Source organism: Lottia gigantea (genome assembly GCF_000327385.1).
Source record: "Lottia gigantea unplaced genomic scaffold LOTGIsca_30, whole genome shotgun sequence".
In the NCBI taxonomy this organism is placed as follows: Eukaryota; Metazoa; Mollusca; class Gastropoda; family Lottiidae; genus Lottia; species Lottia gigantea.
The window spans coordinates 1,303,295-1,327,600 of record NW_008708987.1 but is presented as its reverse complement, the minus strand read 5'-3'; the positions used below and the strand labels follow the sequence as shown (position 1 = coordinate 1,327,600).

Genomic DNA, 24,306 nt, shown 5'->3' with positions numbered 1-24,306 from the left:
TTCATTACTCTCTGCTGGGGCGGCTTAAGGTTAAAAGGAAAGGCGCGAGGTATCTTTGCTATCCTATACCAATTCCTATTTAATCGAGATGCAGATTTTGTGTTGACACTGTACTTGTCTACTGTACTTGTTTTGTTGGACAATTTGAGCTCTGCACATCTGTTAAGTTTTGAAGTTTTGACAAGTGTTGTCAATGAACCATGAACCCACCTCTTCTTAAATAAGAGTAGAGTTAGGCCTACTTAGAGAGGTCATCTTTTACCAGAGTCTGATATTACTAACTTTAAGTTTTCTTACACTATATTCTATAGGTTTTTAAATGATTTTCAGATAATTTATAAGAATGAGAGTGTTGCTGGTGGCAGTGCTGTCAGTAGGTCTATGTCTAGCAGCCAAACCTCTAGAATTTCCGTCATTTTCCATCGATGATCTCAACCAAGGCACTGTGACAAGTTCTGATGAATATGAATGGGTTAATCAACCATGTAGTTATTTAGAAGCAGAGAATGTGTCGGCGCCATACACAACCTGGCAGTCTTCAGGACATTATAACTATAGGTACCAGACCTGCGGTGCCAACTGTACCAAGCCACCACCTATTGGTATCAGAAGTTCTGTAGCTTTAGGAGGTAGGTTGACAATCAAAATTTCCAAAAGAATATGGTAAAATTTCTCAAAAATTAGCGATACAAAAGTGGATGGGAGAAACTCAATAGTAGTTGGATGGTTTCAGTAGAATTTAACAAGAAGTACTTTCTTTTGGGGTCTTCCTGGTGGATGTTACTAGCAAGGCAAGGTATTTCTATGTCTAACCTTGAGATGCCATTTTTAAAGGGTCCACATAGTGTTATTTTAGTATTTTATATTTTTATAGATATTTCCAGGATTATCATGTATGTATTATTTTATTCTATATCTAATATATTCAGGTATATCATGTATATTATTTTATATCTAATATATTCAGGTATATCATGTATATTATTTTATATCTAATATATTCAGGTATATCATGTATATTATTTTATATCTAATATATTCAGGTATATCATGTATATTATTTTATATCTAATATATTCAGGTATATCATGTATATTATTTTATATCTAATATATTCAGGTATATCATGTATATTATTTTATATCTAATATATTCAGGTATATCATGTATATTATTTTATATCCACTGTATTTAAGGTATATCGTGTGGTAGTATAGAATTAAGAGCTGATGGAAGTCTACATGAATGGACCATTATAAATCAGTCACCTTCTAGTGCCCCTAAAATACAGGTAGAGGGAATATCTTGTTATATTTTATATCCTGTTAGCTATAGAAACTAGGACACTAAAACAATCTTCTAGGCCCATTTTATTCATGCATTTGAAACGAAACCCAATTTTTATCACAATTCCATACAGTTTTTGTTTATAATATGTCAGTCAGAATTGTTAAATCTACAGAATTAGCCACTTTCCAGTTGTGAGCCACCAAGCTTTACGATCAAAAGATCCATAATGTTATAAGCACCTTTAACATTTTGTGATTAGAAAGTGGTAAATTTTTGAGAGATAGAAGGTGGCCATCTTTGACAGTAGACCTGATGATTTTCCTGTACAAAAAGTAACAGAATTTATATGTTTCATTTTCAGGTTTTTGACAATGCCTTCTTTGCTGTCCGGACATCAACAAATCAAGCCCATGACGATACCCTAAAATTCATACCCTTCAAAAATTATCAAACGAAGAAATTTGCTGATGTATTTTGGAGACAATTACTGAATCGAAATAACGGAAATATGGCATTGGTTTTACAGACGCATCCAGCCTCTAATTTACCTGGTGTCCAGTCTTTAAAATATAAAGGATTACACCCTGTTTCACAATTAACTGTTGAAGACAGCCGTCTGCCATTGTCTAATGTTTCGTTAACAGCATTCTCAACTTATTTTCTTCATGATATGAATTCTTCAGCTACTCCCGCCATTTCATTTCTCTTCACCGCCTCCAACCCGTCCAAAACTCAAGCAGTCGATACAAGCTTCATGTTTAATCTCCCATTTGGAATCGAAAACAGACAAGGTCGCGACTTCATTTTCACGCCAGTTCAGTCCAATTATTATGATTTCTCTACCCCCAGCGAAACAGACGTTGACTGTTTGCACGTCTGCAACGATTGGCCAGCTTGTCAGACATGGACATTCAATGAAGTAGATAAATCCTGCCTTCTGTCCACCACCGTCAACCTCAATGGCTACAACACGACAAAATCATCAGGATTGAAAGGAGCATGGAATGTCGTAAGAAAGGGCAACTTAAATTGTCTAACTTTGGACAGACCAGGAAATCTGCCGCCAAATGGAGACATTTCTCTATGTACAAATATGGATTCTGTAACTTTTGGCGTTGATGACAATGTTAACGCTCTTTGGAACACTTTTGCAAGTAATGGACAGTTCACCTTTTCTGGTAAGGGCGCTATGAACGTTACTGGTGCCATTTCAATTAAAGCTAGCATACCCCCTGGACAAACTGTCCAAGTTCCGATGACTCTTTCATGGTACTATCCTAACAGAGACTTTGGAGAAACAGTCTATGGAAATTGGTATAAGAATTTGTTTAAAAGCAGCGTTGACGTAGCTGACTCTATTTTGAATGGTCAAAAAATCAACATGGCTAACCAAGTAGCTGCGATAAATAAATTACATGAAGTTTTCCTTGGTAACCAGACTGATAATGGTCAGAGCAGTGTTCCAGTTTGGTTGTCTGACGTGTTGATCAACAGTCTTAGTCATATAAGGTCAGTTTGTTTCAATGATTCTTTTGATTCATCTTGAGGTTATACCCCCAGGTACTTGTGGACAGGATAATCTTAGGTCAGAGACTAGAGTCTAGAGTTTCACAGACTGGCAGGGGCACACAAGGAGACAAAAATCTCTAGTCACGTGCGGAGCGTGCAATTGAAAGAAAAATGAATCTAATTGGATGATGACAGCCTGTCTTACAGATGATAAAACTATTGGAGACAATTATCAAACTTGTTTAATATCATAAATCCTGTCGGGGATGCGATAATCTTGTCGTGGAATCAAAGGCACACTTGAAATTTCACTCAAGAAATCAACGACCAAAAAATCCGACCAAGACGCCTCGTGTGCCCGCACCTTTATGTGAATCATTTGAGATTTTTCCGGTCGACTAATATGTACTAGTTATATATTTATTATATATAGGTCAGCCATGTGGTTTGCTGATGGTAGATGGAGACAGTGGGAAGCTTATGATTGTTCTAATATGGGTAAGTCTACCTTTTTTGTTTTTATCCTCCTAATTTCTTGTTTGTTGTGTGTGTTTAGCAGCAATGAAGGGTTTGGTGCAAGGCAGGGTATGCTTACTTTTCTAGACACCTGATACCACTCTTCATTATGAAATACTTACTCACTTATAATTGATATACTTCCTCATGTGAAAAGAAGTAGTAGTTTCAGAATCTTGGCAAAACATTTTATACATCTTAGGCTCACTAGGATCCTGTCTACCAGCTGGTTTTTGGCCATACCTCTTGACAATGATCTTCCACATATAATCTATACTCATTTACAGCTTGGTCGACTGGAATAAGGAATCATTGATAGTAATACATTTTGACATTGTATTGTAGATTCTGTACACAATGATGGAGAACGTCATATACCCTACATTATGTTTCTACCTGAATCTACTAAGAATAAAATGAGAGGTTGGGCCAAGTCTCAGTTGATCAATGGTATGATCCCAGAACAGCTACAATCCAACTGTTTTACTCAACATTTTGGTAATAAAATAGATGTTCCCAGTGGTCGAGTCATGTCGGATGTTTCCTCTATGTTTATTACGTATCTTCTAGAACTTCTCAGGTTAGTTCAATGTCTATGAAATGGTGTTTTATGACCTACTGTTCTTCACCTGTTTGGTCTAATGAGGACAGTAATATCTGTATTAGATATCTGTTTCTAACCTAGGGTGGTTGGCTGAGAAGATTCTGAGCCAATTTCTAATAGGTTTGATCTCTGTACTCTGTACTCTAATAGGTCTGATTCATAATATGAGCAGTATACTTTATTTGTAGGTAGAGGGAATAGTAATACAGATTTATTCTGTTGGTAGACTATTTACTAGTATATATTTGAAATAGGAACTGATTGAAGACCAATATCTTTGGTCATTTAGACACAGCCTGCAGAACATTTGGTTATGTACAATGTATACAATACCTATACATTGATGTGACTCAAAACACATACTAGTACATTCATGAAAAGAGCTTTACTCAGAATGAAACATTATATAAATATGACATGCCCAATAGTATAAAATATATGCTTACATGTGGCTGGTCACACAAGATCTCTGTGTTTCAGATCTGGACAGTAAAATACATGTGGCTGGGTATTTGCAATTTTAAAGAGATCTCTGTGTTTCAGATGGGGTAATGAACAAGATTTTGCAAAGGAACTTTATCCTAATGCCAAGAAAGCAGCACAATGGCATATACTATCAGCGAGATCATCTGGTACCTTGATTAGAATGGTTAATACATATGATGTTCTTGGACAGAATGCCTATGATGTTTGTGCTTACAATTCTGTATTTCACCTACTGGCTATGAGAGCTGCAGAAGAACTGGCCAAATTTATGGGTAAGCATTGGAAATTGTTATTGATTCAGGTACATAATGCAATCATGTATCTTAAGGCTTAGTAGCTTTTGCAATATTGACATCATAATACGCTTAGTTGTACTGGGATTGCATGCAAGACCCACGATCATATGACCAAAAATTGGAATGGTGCAAATTGATTCTATCAGTGTCCCTGATACACTTAAAAAAAAGTTTGGGAAACCTTTCCACAATCCCTATAGGGTCATAAAGATGTATTGGATTAACAATTGAGTAAACTTACAGGGTTTTGTAATAATTTGTAATCTTTAGAAAGAAAATTGATATGTAATTTGTTGTATAATTCATTATATTAATAATTTAACAGCTGATGAAGAATTTGCAGCTGAATGTCGAGCTGTTTATAATGAGGGTATAGAAGCTTTAGATAAATATTTATGGAACAGTACAGCTGAATATTATAATTCTTACACCCCTAGTATACATAATCTGTCTATACCTAACCCTGGGGCCTTGATGACAGACACTCTTTATGCTCAGGTTTGTTACTTTTGATCACTAACCAACGCTAAGATGACCATTGAAAGCACTGGCTGTGGAAGCAATGTTGAGGAGGACACCCTTTCTTGGCAAACTTTTCATGAATACATGTCTCTGGCTATTACACAGAAACATACATAGACAGACATTGCTTTGGCTGCTTAGGAAGTCAAGAAAATTGTGCTTTGCAGAAAACATTGTGAATTGATAAAATAAAGAAATAGGGAAGCTCCCCAATTTAACAACCTAACAATCTATAAACCATTGGACTGAGATTACAAGACATGACAAATTTCAACACAGAAGTTAGTGACAATAGATAGCTCTACAAATCGTTGAGGTTGATAAAAGCTGACAGTTTCCCTTTTAATATGTTTTCCAGGTTTTGGCCCATTCTGTTGGTTTAGGAGATTTAGTTGACAGAACCAAGATCTCAAAACATTTGACTGCTGAGTTAGATTATAATGATACACCTTATGGTATGATGGTACAGACAGGTAAATAGATATTCTTTTAAAGAATGATGAAGTGTAGGGGGGCCCTGGACCTCCCTCCTGGCCCCTCCTGGCAGGGAATGGTATGGATCAAGTAGGCCTGTATTTATTTTGCAGGTAAAAATAAGGATGAATCACACTATTTAATCAGATTGCTGGAAATATCGTTTACAAACTTGGTTTTATATGATAAATACTTTTCCTTTTCAGGACGCTATCCGTATCCTGGCCCTTCTCAAGATAATGCAATATGGATGATGGGTAATCCAAATTGGGCGTCCACCCAGATTAGGCTGGGAACAGACGTTGATGAAGCGTTGGGGGTGGCTAAGAAGACCTTGGATAGAATGAGAACTATTTTGAATGATTTGTGGAATGTGCCAGGTAAATTTGTGCTATTTTTTTTTTTATTCATGAGTTGAATTATTTTCTGCGACTGTGAAAACTTTCTGAGACTGTCATGTGTTGTCAAGAGGTTCGCACAAGGAAAAGGAATTTTACGCCCTGCTTTTTTTGGACTTTTGGGATGATAATGACTGGAAATACCAAGCAGTGTGCAATGAGGGAATTTTTCCAGGACAGCGGCATCAGCTTATTCGATTTCCAACTGTCGAGGGATCTTTAACGTGCAGAGCCTGTAACACACAGGGTTTAGGTTATTGTCACATTCGTACGACTAAACTCTTTTTCCATGTCAGCCCCTACAGCCTTTATCACTGACGGGGAAAGTGGGTTGAAACGTTCGAAGGTATTATCCTGATTCTTCTCCTATACCAGGATCTAACTCTAGCAATCTATATTGTAGCACAAGGAAAATTCTAAATATGTTAGAATGCTGAAGTGCTTTATAATTTATCGTTTCTTACAGGTATACTTGGTGGAATCGGTTATGGTGCAGACGGTCAACCTTTCATTACTAGTCACTATGGTTACTACATGTCATCATGGCATTTAATTCTAGCGTTGTCAGGGCAACAGGCAAATTTACCAGATGGTATCTTGACCTTTGAACCTAAATCACAACCTCCGTTTAATTTTCCTGTTATGTTGCCGGGGGTATTGGGAGTTGTTACAGCTCGTGTGGGGCAGGATTCAACTGTTACGTATGCCATCAAACTATCATTCGGAGAGCTGAGTCTACAGCAACTGAAGGTTGGAGAAAGTACATATCCAGGTTCAGTTTCTATAAAAACCGGGCAAGAAATCAGTTGGAAGGCATAATTTTTATTAATATGTTTTAGGGTTGATAGTATTTGGTATCTTAATAATCTTGTTTTTTTGGTACTGAAACTTTTCAGAAGAATTTTGAAATAGCTGGTTTTGAAAAGTCGTTCACTCTCAGGTTCAATTTCTATAAAAACTGGGCTATCAGTCAGATGGCGTAATTTTTTTACTATGTTTTGGGGTCGGTAGTACTTAGTGTTCTATTATTTATTGGTTATTGCAAAAAAAAGGCAATGTAGAAAAGGTTATTGTAAATTCAAATAGCCAATGTGGCCACCATTTTCAAAATAAACTACCCTTGGTGCAGGCAGTGCTCAAAATTGTGGCAATATTGACTATTTGTCGTTGATGTCTAGTGCAATAACATAGAATACTCTCCATATTGAAATCTTGACAGGGAATTTTAAAACTGCTGGTATTTCAATTGTTCTGCTATATTTAGGTGACAAGATATCCTAATCCATGTTAATATGAGGTCACAATATAGCTTCGATACTTTACCAATAATCCTGATATATAAATAGTTATTTCATTCTGCAGCCACCATATATATTAATATATTATGTTATAATTTGACAAAAATTTCTAAAATTAATACAAATTTAAAGAATCAATATGATGTTATCTTTTGCTAATTAGTCCTTATATAGAATGGTTATTTTTGATATAATATAAGTGATATTGGTATATTAAGTTTGTTTCATAATAGTGTGTTAATCACACACAGTCTTCACTTCTATACCCAGAGGTTTTCTTATTGCCTTTTAATAACTGTGATAATTCAAAACATTCCAACTGATGCTTGTATAGCTTTGTATATATGCTTTTAGGGATTGTAAAGAGGTTTTCTAAATTTTTTATGTGTATCGGGGACACTGATAGCATTGATTTACACCATTCCAATTTTCATGCAATTCCCTTAAATATAAGTGTTTGATGACGTCACTAATCGGGAATGGCCTTATGACGTGATAAATCATTACAATCCCTTTAAAGTGATAAATCATTACAAACCCTTTAAATCGAAGCATTTGGATGCTTCAGAATCAAAACATTTCACTTTTAATTGTAGTTCTACATTATATATACTTAATAATACAAAATATCAACTTTTATTCTTTGATATGTTAAATATGCTAAATATTAATTCAAAATATTTGTCTTTGACACTATTTATTACCTGTTCATATATTTATATTTCGATTATCACCATTCAATATATCAGTAACAACCTTTATTTTTCGATAAACTGTAATATGTCAAGTGACAATATGGCGTATGGATACTTCCAAAAGCAAAATAATAATAATGACTCAATCTAAAATTTGTGGCAAATAAAAATAACCGCTCATTTAAAAGAATGGATTTTGTATGAATAGAAATATAAGAATTAAACATTGATCTCACTAGCATTATTGATCATGCCACAAACAGACATGAATGACTTTAAAAATATTTTAAATGTGTTTTTGTGTTCTATAATTCTATATAGTTTAATCATTGAACACAACCGAGATATTTATTTATTATATAACAAGCTAGTTTTTATCGTAAGATTTGAGAAACATCATATTAGCCAGTAGTCATAAATTACCAGTATTGGATATTTGTCCCCTATCTTTGAACTAAGTTATCCTTGTATCATTTGATACCTGAAACAGGTGTTGACATAATATATTGTAGAATAGATTTATTAGTCTAATTTTTGTTTTTTATGAGAAATGGAAATCAACTTCAAAATATTACTGGAAGGACAAGTGTACTATTGATTTGAGTTTTATATGTTTACGACTTACGACTTTTTATGTATATATCTATAAGTTTTCACCACATTTCTACCACTGTTTATTCAAAATATATACCAGAATCAATATTTATAGTATTAAATAATTATTCACAACATTAAAGTATTGTTAATTCTAGTAGTCTTTGAAATGAAATGAAATGGAGTATTGAAATGAAATGAAATGGAGATTTGAAATGAAACGGGTCATGAAATGAAATGAAATGTCACGTTTCTGCAACTGAATAATTTGCCCCGGGAAGATTTGCTAGGACTAAATGTGTGCAAGAAGGAAGATTTTTTTTTTACTTCATAAAACTTCATTACTGGGCAAACATATATTTTGAGGACTATAATTATGACTGCTAAAAGAATACTACCACTACCGTCCCCTACCCAGTGGCGTTTATAGGAAACATTAGGTGAGGGGGGGCGAGTAGGAGCCACAACATTTTCCAGGGGGCCCCCCTCCCCTCTGTAAAAACGCCACTGCTCCCATCACGATAATGATTATAGTACCAATATGTAAATATATACTAATGATTGTACTATTGATATATCCATTAAAACTAAAACTTAAACAAACATTAGAGACTACCATTAATACATTTACTTGTATGGTTCTCTACACACACAACATATGTCACGCCGATATTTAAATTTCAATCAGGAAATGGCAGGATTTTGCCGCTGTCCAAACACAACAGCCCACATTATAAACTGCATGGTGTTGTCTGTCCATGTCCAACAAATGAGTTTTAAATTGGCGACGTGTGGAAATTGCAGGCTAAAATCGCTGTCCAAGCACAACATGCCCCACTGTAAACTGCATGATGTCCATCCACGTCGATCAAAAACGTTTCTGTACTTGAATTGAAGATGTTTGGAAATAACAGGCTAACTTCGTTGTCTAAGCACAATAGCCCTTGTTGTACACTGCATTGTGTTCACCCATTGACCGTTTTTAGGCAATTAGCGAAATAGTAGAACGGTAGAATTCATCTCGTTTCTCTTAAACGTCCACGGTCTCCATCCACAATCCTAAAGCAATGAAGTTCCAGATTTCGACCAATTTTGTTGGTATACCATCGTCAATGTCTTAAGACAACAATCATACAAAAGGTTATAATCCTTTCTCTAAGATGAACCCTCGCGTTCTTCCAAATGCTTTTTTCTGCTGCATCTATTCTGAAAACAATTCCGACTTTAGTTCCAAGTTCTATTACTGATTTCCATCCATATATTTCTTATATTTGTCTTTCATTTTCAGATTTAATTTCATAATAAAAAATGGCTCGGAGTACATCAATTGGTCGCAATCCTTGCGAGTTATGGTAAATTCTGGTGACCATGGAGATTTAGGAATCCTGAGAATGGGTGGTTGATAAACCGCATATTTACAATGGCTGTAAATAATCATCAGAGTTTCTTTAAATCTTGCAACTTCTTGAAAGAAATCAACTGCCTGAGAATTTATCTTTTTCCAAAATTTACGATAGAAATGGTCATAGAGTGCCACATCAATTTGATGTAAGGCTTTGATTCGAACGATATCATTCTTAGAAAGTGCATATTTCACACCAGCTTTCGGTCCACCTTGGTTCTGAGAAATGTACACAATATCTTTGGTAGTCCAACACAATTGTCGACGAAGATACACCAAAGATTCGTCAAAATATTCCACCAGCATCACAAAATCAAAATCCTTATCAATGGAAGCAATGAATTGTTGAATCTGGCTTGAATTGTAAATATCATATTTATAAAGACCGAAATCCACCGCTGGGTCATACTGTTCAATATTTTTGAAGATTTTATGCATGGACAAGGCTTTAGAGAAAATAAAAGGCGTCTTCACCGGATATAACTTTTCAATCTTCTTTACTTGTTGGAAATAGAAGGCATATGATACAAATCGATCCACAGGGTCTCTGAGTATCGCAAAATAAAAAGTATCGTTTGGAAATATTTCCCGAAATTTTCGCCTGTTGTAAACCGAATGAACAAAAAAGGTGTTATAAGATTCTCTGGGTGGTATTGGTAAAATTTGAGCGGTGTGATTCTTCCAAAAACGACCTAAGAACCAATACCAAACTCCCTCGATGAAAGGTTTATCTGGTAATACAGGATTGAGGTCATAGTTCATGGTGAACCTTTGTATAATATTGGACACTGTGGAACTGGCACATTTGTGAACCTTTAAAAACACTACATTTTTCTTCATGAAACATTGCGAAACGTTGCGTTCGCTGGTTGACTGTCGTACTATATTTGGGGTTGAAGTTGATAGTACATGTTTGGTGCTTAAAATAACTAGATGATGATTAAACAGCATCCATATAACACACAAATTTACTCTAAAATAAAAAATAAAAACAACCAGTTTAGTTTTTAGCAGGATAGTCTATAAGATGGAAACGTTTAGTGCTCAAATTAATAAGAATATAGACTATAGCTTTAAAGATGGGTTCCTTATTTTCATTTATGAAAATGAAAATGCTAATACTTATATGAATAGAAAGTAGAGGTGTTGGAAAAATACCAGTTTGTCTCACATGTCCATAATTAATTAATAATTAGCTAAATTAGGAGAGAATTGCCAACAGAAGAGTGACCGATCAAGAATGGTCATAAAGTCTTTTTTTATTGTTTATCCAACTGGACATTTATGATTAGTTAAAACTCTTAATTATATGCAATAAAAACATAATGATATGATTAAGAATACATGATAATTCATTAGAAACACCAATTTATCAAATAGTTTGCTTAATTTGACACTAAAAAATAAAGAAACCCATCATGTATTTTGCAGAACTCCAACTGTGTAACTATGTTTGAATATGTTAACGTTGGTGTTGGATAACTAATAAATAATAATAAAATAATAAATAATAATAAAATAATAAATAATTAATAAAATAAAGCCAAATTGTAGTGAAATATGTCTCCTGCGTATTTTGTTTCTTTCAAATAAAAATATCCAACAGAATTGTTTTTAAAGCTGGCCTTGTGTTTAAACTGAAATAATCATAGAACACTGGAAAATTAAAATAATTATCAAATCTTAAAGAGGTCTCATTAAGTAAAACTTTGTGAAATGCAAGAAAAATGAACTTAAAAAACTTACACTGAGAACACAAATAAAATCCTTTTCATGCCGCAGATCATGGCCATTCTCCCTTCACGTCACAATAGATTTGAAATAATTAGAAATTAACAATATTTCAATAACGCCATGTGTTATTCATAGACAAGTTAAATTCTGTCAGACTTTTGATGTCGGAATACTTAATAAATCTGTCATGAAAAAAACTGAAAAAAAACAAAACATTTCGGTTACATGTGTTTAGATATAATCTGTAGATTTACTAGATTCAAATTAGTAGCGTTTATTTATTGATTTGTCTTTTTAATTATGATACAGAGATAACTTTCCAGGCAAGGTAACATACGCTCAAAGACGCCTTGCACCTGCAGATGGCTTGAAGACGAAGCCCAGGAGCTGCAGGGTGCAAGTTGGGGCACCGCCCTTTCCTGAAAAAAATGTATCGCGCAGATATACTACTTTATATAGATTATACAACCTCATAAATCTTGCGATTTACAGCTGTGGGGCGTTGGACAGAAACCACTCTATTTTCTATTTGTCGTAATGTGAGGGGGTTGTGTAGGGGCCAGAGAATTGTCATGGGGAGAGGGGGTCAGATCTTACATCCCTTAAGAAATTTGAGAAGGGGGGAGGGTGGGCTGTCACAGTAAGAAATTTGAAGGAGGGGAGGGGGGGGGGGGTGGGGGTCTCATTGCGAAATTTGAAGGGGGCGCAAAGAAGGGCTAGGCATTAATGGTTGACAGATCGATGAATGGACAAAGATGACCGCAATATTCATTCATATTCATGTTGGTGTATAAAGATAAAATCACGTACCAGTGTATGTTTATTAACAATATAAATAATATTATAAAACACCACAGAATGGTTATTATTTACATTTCTCTCAGAGATTTATCTTATTTAAAATTCCACCCAATTCTTAAATTGAAATATATTAATACTAAACTATATACACACAATAGAAAATACCACCTAAAGGTATTGTAACATTTCAATTATTAAAGGTATAATACCTCCTAGGATGACAGAAAAATTTTAATTTTTTAATAATTAATTAGTTTAATGGATATATTTATTAGATTATAATGATATTTTATTATTATATCATGTTATTTGGTAAGTCCAACTGATGAATATATACACTTATTGACCAAGTTTGAGACTTTAAATTGTATGTCCATTCTAAGAAGTAGTATGCCTTTAAACTGAAACAATATAAATGGAGTAAAAATATGGAAAGGTTAATTGGGAGAAAAATAAAATAAAAAAAAGGATTATTCTAAAATTGTTTAGCTAAAATTTAATTTTTTTATTATTTGACTGAAACAATACCAATTTATTATAAATAAAAAAAAAGCTTAACCAGAAAGCTTAATTTTGAGCTTAATTTTGAGCTTAATTTTGAACAAAAGATAAAATAACAAAAAAAATATTATGTTCCATAGGAATATTCTAAAAAATATTCAACAAATTAAATTCTGATAATAATTTTTCAAAAGAAAATTGACGGATATTTGGCAATAAAGGATATTATAAATTCCAAGTAAAAATATATAAAATCTGATTTTCAGAGTAAAATATCTGATTATTAAAGTAAAATATCTGATTATTAAAGTAAATTATCTGATTTTTAAAGTAAAATATCTGATTTTCAGAGAAAAATATCTGATTATTAAAGCAAATTATCTGATTTTTAAAGTAAATTATCCAATTATTAAAGTAAATTATCTGATTTTCAAAGTAAATTATCTGATTATTAAAGTAAAATATCTGATTTTCAAAGTAAATTATCTGATTTTTAAAGTAAATTATCTGATTTTCAAAGTAAATTATCTGATTTTCAAAAAAAGAACACAAACACAAAAATGATTGTACATACAAAATAGATATTGCATATTGAAATCCTATAATCTAAAAAAAAAAGTAGAGCAAAATGTTAAATATATATCTCATTTTTATCAAATAAATTTTCTGATTATTAATGGACATGACAAAATTGACATAAAAAGGCAAGTTTTTTTTAAGTCCTGCATAAAATCATATGTAAAATAAATGAGTTGAAAGGAATATTGTCATATAAATATTTGATTTATCAGCAGATTGGTACAACTGAACCTTCTTTACATGACTGTATCCTAGAAATTTTTAATTTTTTTAACAAGTCTGATTAATATGATGAAGTAAAAACAGAAATATAAAAAAATGAATAGATAAATATAAAAATAAAATAGCTAGAATGTTTTTTATTTTCAGTATAAAAAAAGACTAATACAAATTACTGAAGAAGAAAGTTATTAGGTGATATATTTCGAACAGAAGTCATTGTTCACTTGATGCATTTAAATATAAATAATTGCAACCAAAATGTGATTAGTTCTCTCTTGCTACAGTGTTAAAACATTGTACATACTTGTATTACAAAATCATTTCAAAAAAATGAAAATATTGCAAATTCTATTTCACTTAAACAATGAATTAAATTTCATACACAATGAAAAAACTGAATACAAATTCTATTTCATAAAATACAAAATTTAAATCTTATTTCATTGAAACAAAAGAAATAAAAAAATTCTCCTAAGATTAAAGAAATTATAAAATAATACATTGAAACAAACGATGTATCTAATTATAGTGGGAATATTAAGATTGTTGACTGATATAAATTATCAATAATATTTACAATAAATACAACATTATCTACATACATTAAACATAATAATAATAATATTAATAATAATAATCAATACAACAGCTCTTCCAAATTCATCTTAAAGAGATTGTAAATATTTTTTGTGTATTGGGGACAATTTTCAATCAGACGTCTGTGGTTTTTACGATATCTGAGATAATAACTTAGAGGATATGAGAAATACACAGCATTTAATAAAATATCAATATTAAAAACTAACATTAAAAATTTATCACAGTAATGAAAGGTTATCTACAAGGGATATTGATTGGGCTGTATTTGCCAGTCATATTTGTTTGGACCCCAAGGACAAAGGTTTTCTGATATATTAGGCCTCTATATAAAAAATACCAAGTATGAACGAACGGAAAAGCAAAATTAAACTTGAAATGCAAAATAACAGTTTTGCAATATATTGGTGGCAGTTAATGAACTAATATCAAAAGACAACTTGCATGTTACTTAATACTTATCTCAACCAAATCGTTGGGTCAGGGAGAAGGCCCTTGTTTCTGAATTAAAATCAGTACAAGTAAGGCAATTCCTTTAATCAAAATCTTGTCCTAGGTATGGCAAAAAGCAAGAGTAAAAATTGTATAGTAGTGGACTCCTCCAAGAGGAGTACTATCAGGTGTTTCGGATATTTGGCTTTAAATAGTTCCTCATATTCATGTATATATCTGTCATGGGCATATTTTGTGGATTTTATAAAAATTTACAACATAGAGGTAATTGTAATACAACTTGGCACTTACAGTTAAATAGGTCAATCAAAAAAATAGAAAATCAGCAGATTTCACTATAATTATAATATTTTTGATTAATCATTATTAATTAATTTGTTAACATTTCAGGCTTGCTATACTTAACCTGCAAACAATCAAACCTCTAATGTTTTAAATGAACTCCTCTAAACCACTTTACTCTGTATAATATTGATTTTAAGTATGCATGTGCAGAATAGTTCAATAAGAGTTGAGGGGCGTTTTTCTACATCACCTCTGTCATATTTGGTATCAGGGGTTGAAAACTTCATTTTAACTCACAAAAACACTGGCCAAGGACAAGATCAATAGAAATATATCTTCAACATTAATACCTCTGTTATATTTGGTGTAACGATTTGAAAAACTTCACATTAACTCACAAAAACATTGGCAAAGGCATCAGAATTGTTCTTATCCTGAGGGACATACAAACCAACAACACCGATTCAGCCTGAATTATTATTGAAATGAGCTTTAAGATCATCAGTGACCATACGAAGAAATTCTTCATGGGCTCCCCAGAATGTCATGGTAGAGGAGGCAGTGATCCAGGCCGTGGCACAGACGGTATCGCCAGCCTAGAAATAGAAAGTAATAATAATAATAATAATAATAATAATAATAATAAACTTTTTATTCAACATAGGTCAGAATAATTTCTATTACACCACAGTCTAGGGGTGGAGGCCAGTGGGGAATGGGTGGTTAAGGCAGGGTGGTCCAAGGAGACCTGCAATACAATCAAGGTCTTTTACTCAACATGTCCTTATAGATAATACCAAGTCCAATTTATCTATTATCAGATGAGATCATGGTTTCCATGGTTTCCAGGCTTCCTCGAAGTTTCATTGAGGTCATGAACAAGGATCTTGTTATGTTCAGAACTTTCTTGGCTCACAAACAGTTACTTTTACACAACAAAACATCACTGAACAGGGTTGAACAATCAACGAAAACAAATATTCCTTACCCTGAGTTTAATATTATCTAGAATTTCACCGGTATCATCATGGTATAAAATCAACCTGCTTTCTGACCATGAATTGTCTGTATTTCTTTCATCATCAGCATACCCTTCATATATCTACAGTTAAAAATATATTATAATTAATAACATTACATACCCTTCATATATCTACAGTTAAAAATATATTATAATCAATAACATTACATACCCTTCATATATCTACAGTTAAAAATATATTATAATTAATAACATTACATACCCTTCATATATCTACAGTTAAAAATATATTATAATTAATAACATTACATACCCTTCATATATCTACAGTTAAAAATATATTATAATCAATAACATTACATACCCTTCATATATCTACAGTTAAAAATATATTATAATCAATAACATTACATACCCTTCATATATCTACAGTTAAAAATATATTATAATTAATAACATTACATACCCTTCATATATCTACAGTTAAAAATATATTATAATTAATAACATTACATACCCTTCATATATCTACAGTTAAAAATATATTATAATTAATAACATTACATACCCTTCATATATCTACAGTTAAAAATATATTATAATCAATAACATTACATACCCTTCATATATCTACAGTTAAAAATATATTATAATTAATAACATTACATACCCTTCATATATCTACAGTTAAAAATATATTATAATTAATAACATTACATACCCTTCATATATCTACAGTTAAAAATATATTATAATTAATAACATTACATACCCTTCATATATCTACAGTTAAAAATATATTATAATCAATAACATTACATAACCTTCATATATCTACAGTTAAAAATATATTATAATTAATAACATTACATACCCTTCATATATCTACAGTTAAAAATATATTATAATTAATAACATTACATACCCTTCATATATCTACAGTTAAAAATATATTATAATCAATAACATTACATAACCTTCATATATCTACATTATAATACATTTAAAAACATTACTTAAGGTTTACGGTACAAAAATATTGACTTTAAGTTCCAAAAGGTGTGTCTATATATCCTACTTTACTTATAATTACTCAATTCTTTTTTACTTTAAAGGGACATTATGGTTTTTTGTAGGAAGAAAGTTGCAAAAACTAGAGAAAAAGCTAGAGAAATGAGCCCCTTTAACATATCTGAAAGTTTTAACTAAAAAAATACAGGCATTACTTTTCAAAAGCCAAAATATTTAAAAACATTATGTAAGGTTTTTAAGTTCGTTATGATTTTTGGAGGCTGTTAGAAAACTAGTTTACTTTGTACATAGATATATATAGCATACTTTAGAAATATTTTCAGGTATAATTTTCAACATATTTGATAATGAAAACTTTTTACAAAAAAGTGGAAAGTCCCTTTAACAACACAACTTCATGGAATAACAACCGCTAAGTTCCGTTAAGCTGTGTCTAGAACAAAAAGCTCCACTAACTTAAATTCAGTATATTCTGGGACGTCACATACAGCGTATAGACCCTCCTGTGAAAACTGTATCTGGGTTGGATGCAGCATGGCATCAGGAGAGGCAGCAAATTCCTCAACAGGACATTCAAAGACTGATGAAAAACTTCTTCTTGTTGATTTTGTCACGAATACAATTGTTTTCAACATTACGTCACAATATATATATCTCTGTTATCAAGTATGATTGTGAATTGAATTCATTTGCTAAACAATGGTTCAAAATCTGGTGGCGCCAGATATATAACTCATACTTCAAATTTCTAAATGGCATTATAACAACCTATTCAATTAACAACAGTTTAATTCATATCATTGCCAATAAAAGCACACAACCATCCAGTTTGTAATCTATGGAATCAGTATAGTGTACAATTAAAACAGGAAAATAATATGTTATTAGTTATTTATCTATTATATTTAATAACAGAGGGCTATAAGAATCCTGAAATAATTGTTCAACATTTTTTATATTGGGTGATTTCAAAATGATAACTATGTTATCTAACAGGTAAAATATCCAACATTCTAATAAATTATCCAATATCTTTTGAATTCGACTAAAATTTGACTTACCACTCTGCCTTTCTCAGACAATTTTTTCAATTTTTGCAGTAAAAGAGGTCTTTCTTTAGGATCATCCATAAGAGTACCCAGAGCTTCCCTGGCAAATACTGTCATTAATATTTCCTCTAATTTTTTATCTGGGTTTCCAAAGCCCTGAAATTGGAAACAGGTTTTGTTATGAGCCAAGATGATCAGGTAAATTCTACATTACATACAAATAATGATTAAAGAGATTGTAAAGAGGTTTTATAAATATTTTTGTGTATCAGGGACACTGATAGCATCACATTAAAATTTTGAAAACCTCTTTACAATCTCTTGTAGGGTGAAAGCATTTTCAATACTGATAAATACACTTCATTTGTAGAGCGCCTGCAATCCTGAAAAATATACTGCTCTGTGGCACCATTGGACTTGGTGTTTTATTAGCAAATTATATGCTACTTACCGTAGACAAAGGAAAGACAGAGAGATGATGACACAATATCAATAAGAAGTCAAAAATTTGTGTTCAAAGAGCGAATATTTCACTTCTGTTATTTTAGGGAAGGATATGCTCTCAATTTATGAAACAAATATAACTTTTATTACTATGATTTAACATTTGATATTCAGGTTGTTTTTTGAACCAATATTATACAAGCAACGAATATTATAAAAGTATGCTTTACTGATAACATGCATTTTGTTTTTACTTAGAACTTGGCAAGTTATGCACAGGGTTTAAAAGTGATTGTAAAGAAGTTTTCTAAACTTTTTATGTGTATCAGGGACACTGATAGCATCAATTTACATCATTTCAATTTTCTTTTCAGTCCAATGTCTGTAGTTCCTGCAATTACACTAAAACTAAGTGTTTGATGATGTCACTAATCACAAAATATGCTTTATCACATCAGGCCCTAGACGGTTAGTGACGTCATCAAAAACTTGGATTTTGTGAGATTACCTGAACCACAGATGTTTGATTGAAAATTAGAATGCTGCAAATTGATGCTATCAGTGTCCGCGATACACATAAAAAGTTTAAACACCTATTTATAATAACTTTAATTCATGCAGCTATAACACCAATATAAAAGCAATAAAAGCATCCATTAATTGCCTTTCCAATCGACTTTCAACTTTGCACTTATATAATGCAGTTTTGATATGTAATTTTCAGCTAGTTTTCTTCTTGTGCTACAAAATTAGGTGCTTTAAAACTGAACATCTAAATTAATTAATGAATCACCTTCAAAATTATGTGTAAAAACAGATTAGATTTAAATTTTGGTGTCAAACTGTGGCAAATAGAGTCAATTTAGAGCTGGAGGACCATCGAAATTTACTTGTTGTTATTCATTCTGAGTATATCAGGGTATATTTGGATAATGTCGATTTTACTATGGGTGCAAATTTGAATTGATTGACCAATAAGATGAATAGAAACATACCAGTTTATTGAAATTAAACACTAAATTGAATCTATGAATATGACCCACATGCCTTGAAGCTCACAATATACGATGTTAGTAACAACAGAATTTAGAATCATTGTTACTTCTGGAATATCTATCACTAAGGAGAGTTCTTAATTATATATAAGTTAATATTAGGACTATTTCTTAAAAAGTTCAATAAACATGCAAACAACCATAACAATTTTAACAAAAAATAAAATTATTTTTAAACCATCAATAATATCTATGCACATCCATAATCAAGAGTTTTGTTCAATGGTTCTCGACAAATAATTCCAATTGTACTATTATATCCAAAGTTTTGTGAATTTTCAGCTTTTGATGTGCATATGTATCATTACCAAATAAAGAGATATCCTCCTTCAGATATTACAAGCTGATAAAACTCAATTTCAGTTACTTCACCAGCTGATAGTTGCTTCACCAGCTGATAGTTGCTTCACCAGCTGACAGTTGCTTTACCAGCTGATAGTTGCTTTACCAGCTGATAGTTGCTTTACCAGCTGATAGTTGCTTCACCAGCTGATAGTTGCTTCACCAGCTGATAGTTGCTTCACCAGCTGATAGTTGCTTCACCAGCTGATAGTTGCTTCACCAGCTGACAGTTGCTTCACCAGCTGACAGTTGCTTCACCAGCTGATAGTTGCTTCACCAGCTGATAGTTGCTTCACCAGCTGATAGTTGCTTCACCAGCTGACAGTTGCTTCACCAGCTGACAGTTGCTTCACCAGCTGACAGTTGCTTTACCAGCTGATAGTTGCTTCACCAGCTGATAGTTGCTTCACCAGCTGACAGTTGCTTCACCAGCTGACAGTTGCTTCACCAGCTGACAGTTACTTCACCAGCTGATAGTTGCTTCACCAGCTGATAGTTGCTTCACCAGCTGATAGTTGCTTCACCAGCTGATAGTTACTTCACCAGCTGATAGTTGCTTCACCAGCTGATAGTTGCTTCACCAGCTGATAGTTGCTTCACCAGCTGATAGTTGCTTCACCAGCTGATAGTTGCTTCACCAGCTGATAGTTGCTTCACCAGCTGATAGTTGCTTCACCAGCTGATAGTTGCTTCACCAGCTGATAGTTGCTTCACCAGCTGATAGTTACTTCACCAGCTGATAGTTGCTTCACCAGCTGATAGTTGCTTCACCAGCTGATAGTTGCTTCACCAGCTGATAGTTGCTTCACCAGCTGATAGTTGCTTCACCAGCTGATAGTTACTTCACCAGCTGATAGTTGCTTCACCAGCTGATAGTTGCTTCACCAGCTGATAGTTGCTTCACCAGCTGATAGTTGCTTCACCAGCTGATAGTTGCTTCACCAGCTGATAGTTGCTTCACCAGCTGCTTCACCAGCTGATAGTTGCTTCACCAGCTGATAGTTGCTTCACCAGCTGATAGTTGCTTTACCAGCTGATAACATTCAGTTATCAATAGAACTATTTAGAATGAAAACTATAAATAACAGTAAATTTTCAATCTGATAGCTTAAACTCAGTTTTACCAGTAGTAAATATTAGAAGACTGTTCAATTAAAGACAATAAAAACAAGTATTAAGTATTAAAGATGCAGAAAAAAAACAATAGCACAAAGAAAATTGTTACCTCAGCGCGTAATTTCTGGAAAGGAATGGTGATGATATGAATTATTATAGCAGTGTAGTTATATCAAGCAGTGAGTGATGCAGAGATTCTCTGTTTAAAAGTACAGATTTCAAAATAAAGACTAAGTTCACAGAGTTATAGGCTAATAAGATCTATAAAAATGTGTTCTGAAACAAATGTTCTTAACCCTTTTTCAACCCTAGAGGCTGGTACCTAATAACGCAATATATACCCAAGACATTGTTACAACAGCCGTTACTAAGTGACGTCACACTCATACAATGTTAATTTCATACCCTTTAAGTTATATTACTTGGAGTTCAGGGTATATGAAGGTTTATATTATTTTTACTCAGGTTATCCGGGTTATACTGGCATATACCCTGAACTCCAAGTAATATCATTTAAAGTGTTAACATTATATGATGTTATTGAAATTCTGTAGCTAAGGTATAATATATCACTAATTTATGAGTCTGGTAGAAATGAAATGAATGGCGTGTGCAATGAGGGTAATTTTGCCAGGACAGCAACATTAGTCTAATTTTATTTTGATTTCCACTGTCCAGGGATATTTATGAGGCTGATAGAACACAGTTTCTAGTGTTAAAAGGGTTAAAAGAGAAATATTTTCTATTGAGTCTCTAGCTATCTAATAATCTTTGAAATGATCAAAAAAAAAGAATGGATATTAGAAAAGTAGAAAATGATAATGTCTTCTAGCTGTGTGACCTAGACCAGTGCTCTGTAATCAGAATGTTATCCCCTATAACATTCTCCTCTGTCTGTGCTTTTGTATTTTTACTAACAGGGCTTTTACAGCACTTTCACCTAAACCTAAATGTATTCCTAAATTAGAGAATGTTCAATACATGACAGTACAGAAGATAAAATCTACGGGAAAGAAACTTGAGAAAAAAGACCAACTAGATCTATCTATATGTAATAAAAAATATAAAAAACTTAAACATACCCCTGGTATGGCCCACTGTTTATCAGGTCTTTGAACAGCTACAAATTCTAAACAAGGCTTCTTTTCTCTGTATTCCTGCAAATCTCCATCCTTCTTCCACCTAAACACAAGTTTAGAAAATGAATCCAAATTCCCTCGTTTTAATAATAACACCAAAGCAGGCCATGCCAACTCTTTTCAAAACACCTGATGGTACTTTTCATGTGAGGAGTCCACTACTATACATCATTTACTCTCAATTTTGCTCTACTTTGATAAGACTTTGATTAACGGAATTATCTTGCTTGTACGGATTTTTTATTATTATTATTCCAACATTACTGCTGAATTACCATAAAATATCAAAGGAATTATTTCTGGCTCAAATTCTTGGTGCAAGATCAAGGTATTTACTTTCTTGTTTTGCTCTAATCACTCCATATTACCACTCAATATTATGGTGTCTGGTTAATGCCAACTTAAAGATTTTTTCATCATGAGGAGTGACCTATGGTATGTAAATCTGCGGTGACACAAGATTTCTCCAGGTTAAGTGGGAGCACATTATATTACACTGTAAATGGTCTCAAAAGAAATGTCTATAATCAAAGTCAAGCTACGGTCTTTACACTAAAAACTTATTTTCAAATTTCTTCTCAATATGTGTTATTTCTCAATGAGGAATTCCACACAAATTTTAGAGCCTAAACTTTATTAATTTTTTTTTTTATTTTTTTTTACTTGAAGGTGCGTATTATACAGGCTTGGAACACAATATTCATAATTATACTATACTAACCTGGAAACTACAGTGTCAGCAGCATGATTTGGTCCCCACCTTCCTAATAATCCTCTCCCAACCAGACCAGTTCTTCCTCTGGGATTCAGGGGTAGACCGTGAGAAATTTCATAGGGAAATCCACACAGGCTGGTTCTATCTACTTTAGTTACCATATCAAATTTATTAAAGTCATATTTATCTCTCTCATTTTCAGGCCTGTAAGTTAAACAAAATGATGTTTAATAACAGTCTGCACTACCTAGCTTCCCAGGCTCATTAGCTCAATCCATCAAGGCTCATTAGCTCAAGACACAAAAGCCAACTAGCTCAAGCTACCCAGACTCATTAGCTCAAGCCACAAAAGCCAACTAGCTCAAGCTATCCAGGCTCATTAGCTCAAGCCGCAAAAGCCAACTAGCTCAAGCTACCCAGACTCATTAGCTCAAGCCACAAAAGCCAACTAGCTCAAGCTATCCAGGCTAATTTTCTCAAGCCCCCTGAGTGCATTAGCACTAGCTACCCAGACTCATTAGCTCAAGCCACAAAAGCCAACTAGCTCAAGCTATCCACGCTCATTAGCTCAAGCCACCTGAGTGCATTAGCCAAACAAGACTCAAGCCACCATAACTCAAAAGCTCAAGCCACCAGCACTCATTAGCTCAAGCCACTGGGATTCATTAGCTCAAGCCACAAGGACTCATTAGCTCAAGCCACTGGGATTCATTACCTCAAGCCACAAGGACTCATTAGCTCAAGCCACTGGGATTCATTAGCTCAAGTCACCCAAACGAATTAGCTAAAGCCACCAGGACAGATTAGTTCAAGTCAGAGATGATATTACAGACATATCATCCAATAAACACACCCATCTAATGTCATAAAGGACAATCAACAAGAAAATGTAACATACATGTCAATCAAATCATATTTATCAGTATAAGTCTTTTGATTGGATAATATTTTGGGTGCTGTGTATCGTACCGGGTTATATTTCTTCATTTTAATCTGAAATTAAGATATCATTTATTAAAAAAAAGATAATCAATATTTGAGATTGATGAGTATATTAATGCTGATCCATTGGGTAAAAAATACCACATCATTCTGAGTTTCTTTATTAAATATTAGAACAGTTTTGTTATTTCCTAAAACCTTCACAATAATTAGAATACAATTAAATAATTCTAC

At 32.9% G+C, this 24,306-nt stretch overlaps 3 protein-coding genes across 3 annotated transcripts in view; 1 reads left to right on the top strand and 2 right to left on the bottom strand.

Moving 5' to 3' along the window:
- Nucleotides 1-343: 343 nt before the first annotated feature.
- Nucleotides 344-6,914, top strand: LOTGIDRAFT_161662 (hypothetical protein; the record flags this gene model as incomplete). The annotated part of the gene is made up of 10 exons (XM_009057508.1): nucleotides 344-629; nucleotides 1,197-1,291; nucleotides 1,652-2,799; nucleotides 3,233-3,297; nucleotides 3,661-3,895; nucleotides 4,463-4,677; nucleotides 5,027-5,199; nucleotides 5,582-5,696; nucleotides 5,904-6,077; nucleotides 6,562-6,914. The coding sequence occupies 10 exons, from the start codon at nucleotides 344-346 to the stop codon at nucleotides 6,912-6,914; spliced, it is 2,859 nt and encodes a 952-aa protein (XP_009055756.1).
- A 3,008-nt stretch (nucleotides 6,915-9,922) lies between these two features.
- LOTGIDRAFT_118943 (hypothetical protein) lies at nucleotides 9,923-10,924 on the bottom strand (the record flags this gene model as incomplete). The annotated part of the gene is made up of 1 exon (XM_009057507.1): nucleotides 9,923-10,924. One exon carries the CDS (start codon nucleotides 10,922-10,924, stop codon nucleotides 9,923-9,925), a length of 1,002 nt encoding a protein of 333 aa, XP_009055755.1.
- A 4,796-nt stretch (nucleotides 10,925-15,720) lies between these two features.
- Nucleotides 15,721-24,306, bottom strand: part of LOTGIDRAFT_161660 (hypothetical protein) — a gene marked incomplete at both ends in the record, with an annotated part of 38,059 nt that continues 29,473 nt past the window's right edge. The window contains 6 exons of the mRNA XM_009057506.1: nucleotides 15,721-15,852; nucleotides 16,245-16,358; nucleotides 18,332-18,475; nucleotides 22,359-22,458; nucleotides 23,137-23,334; nucleotides 24,029-24,123. Of these exons, the coding sequence (XP_009055754.1) occupies nucleotides 15,721-15,852; nucleotides 16,245-16,358; nucleotides 18,332-18,475; nucleotides 22,359-22,458; nucleotides 23,137-23,334; nucleotides 24,029-24,123 (783 nt within the window). The remainder of the gene's footprint in view (nucleotides 15,853-16,244; nucleotides 16,359-18,331; nucleotides 18,476-22,358; nucleotides 22,459-23,136; nucleotides 23,335-24,028; nucleotides 24,124-24,306) is intronic.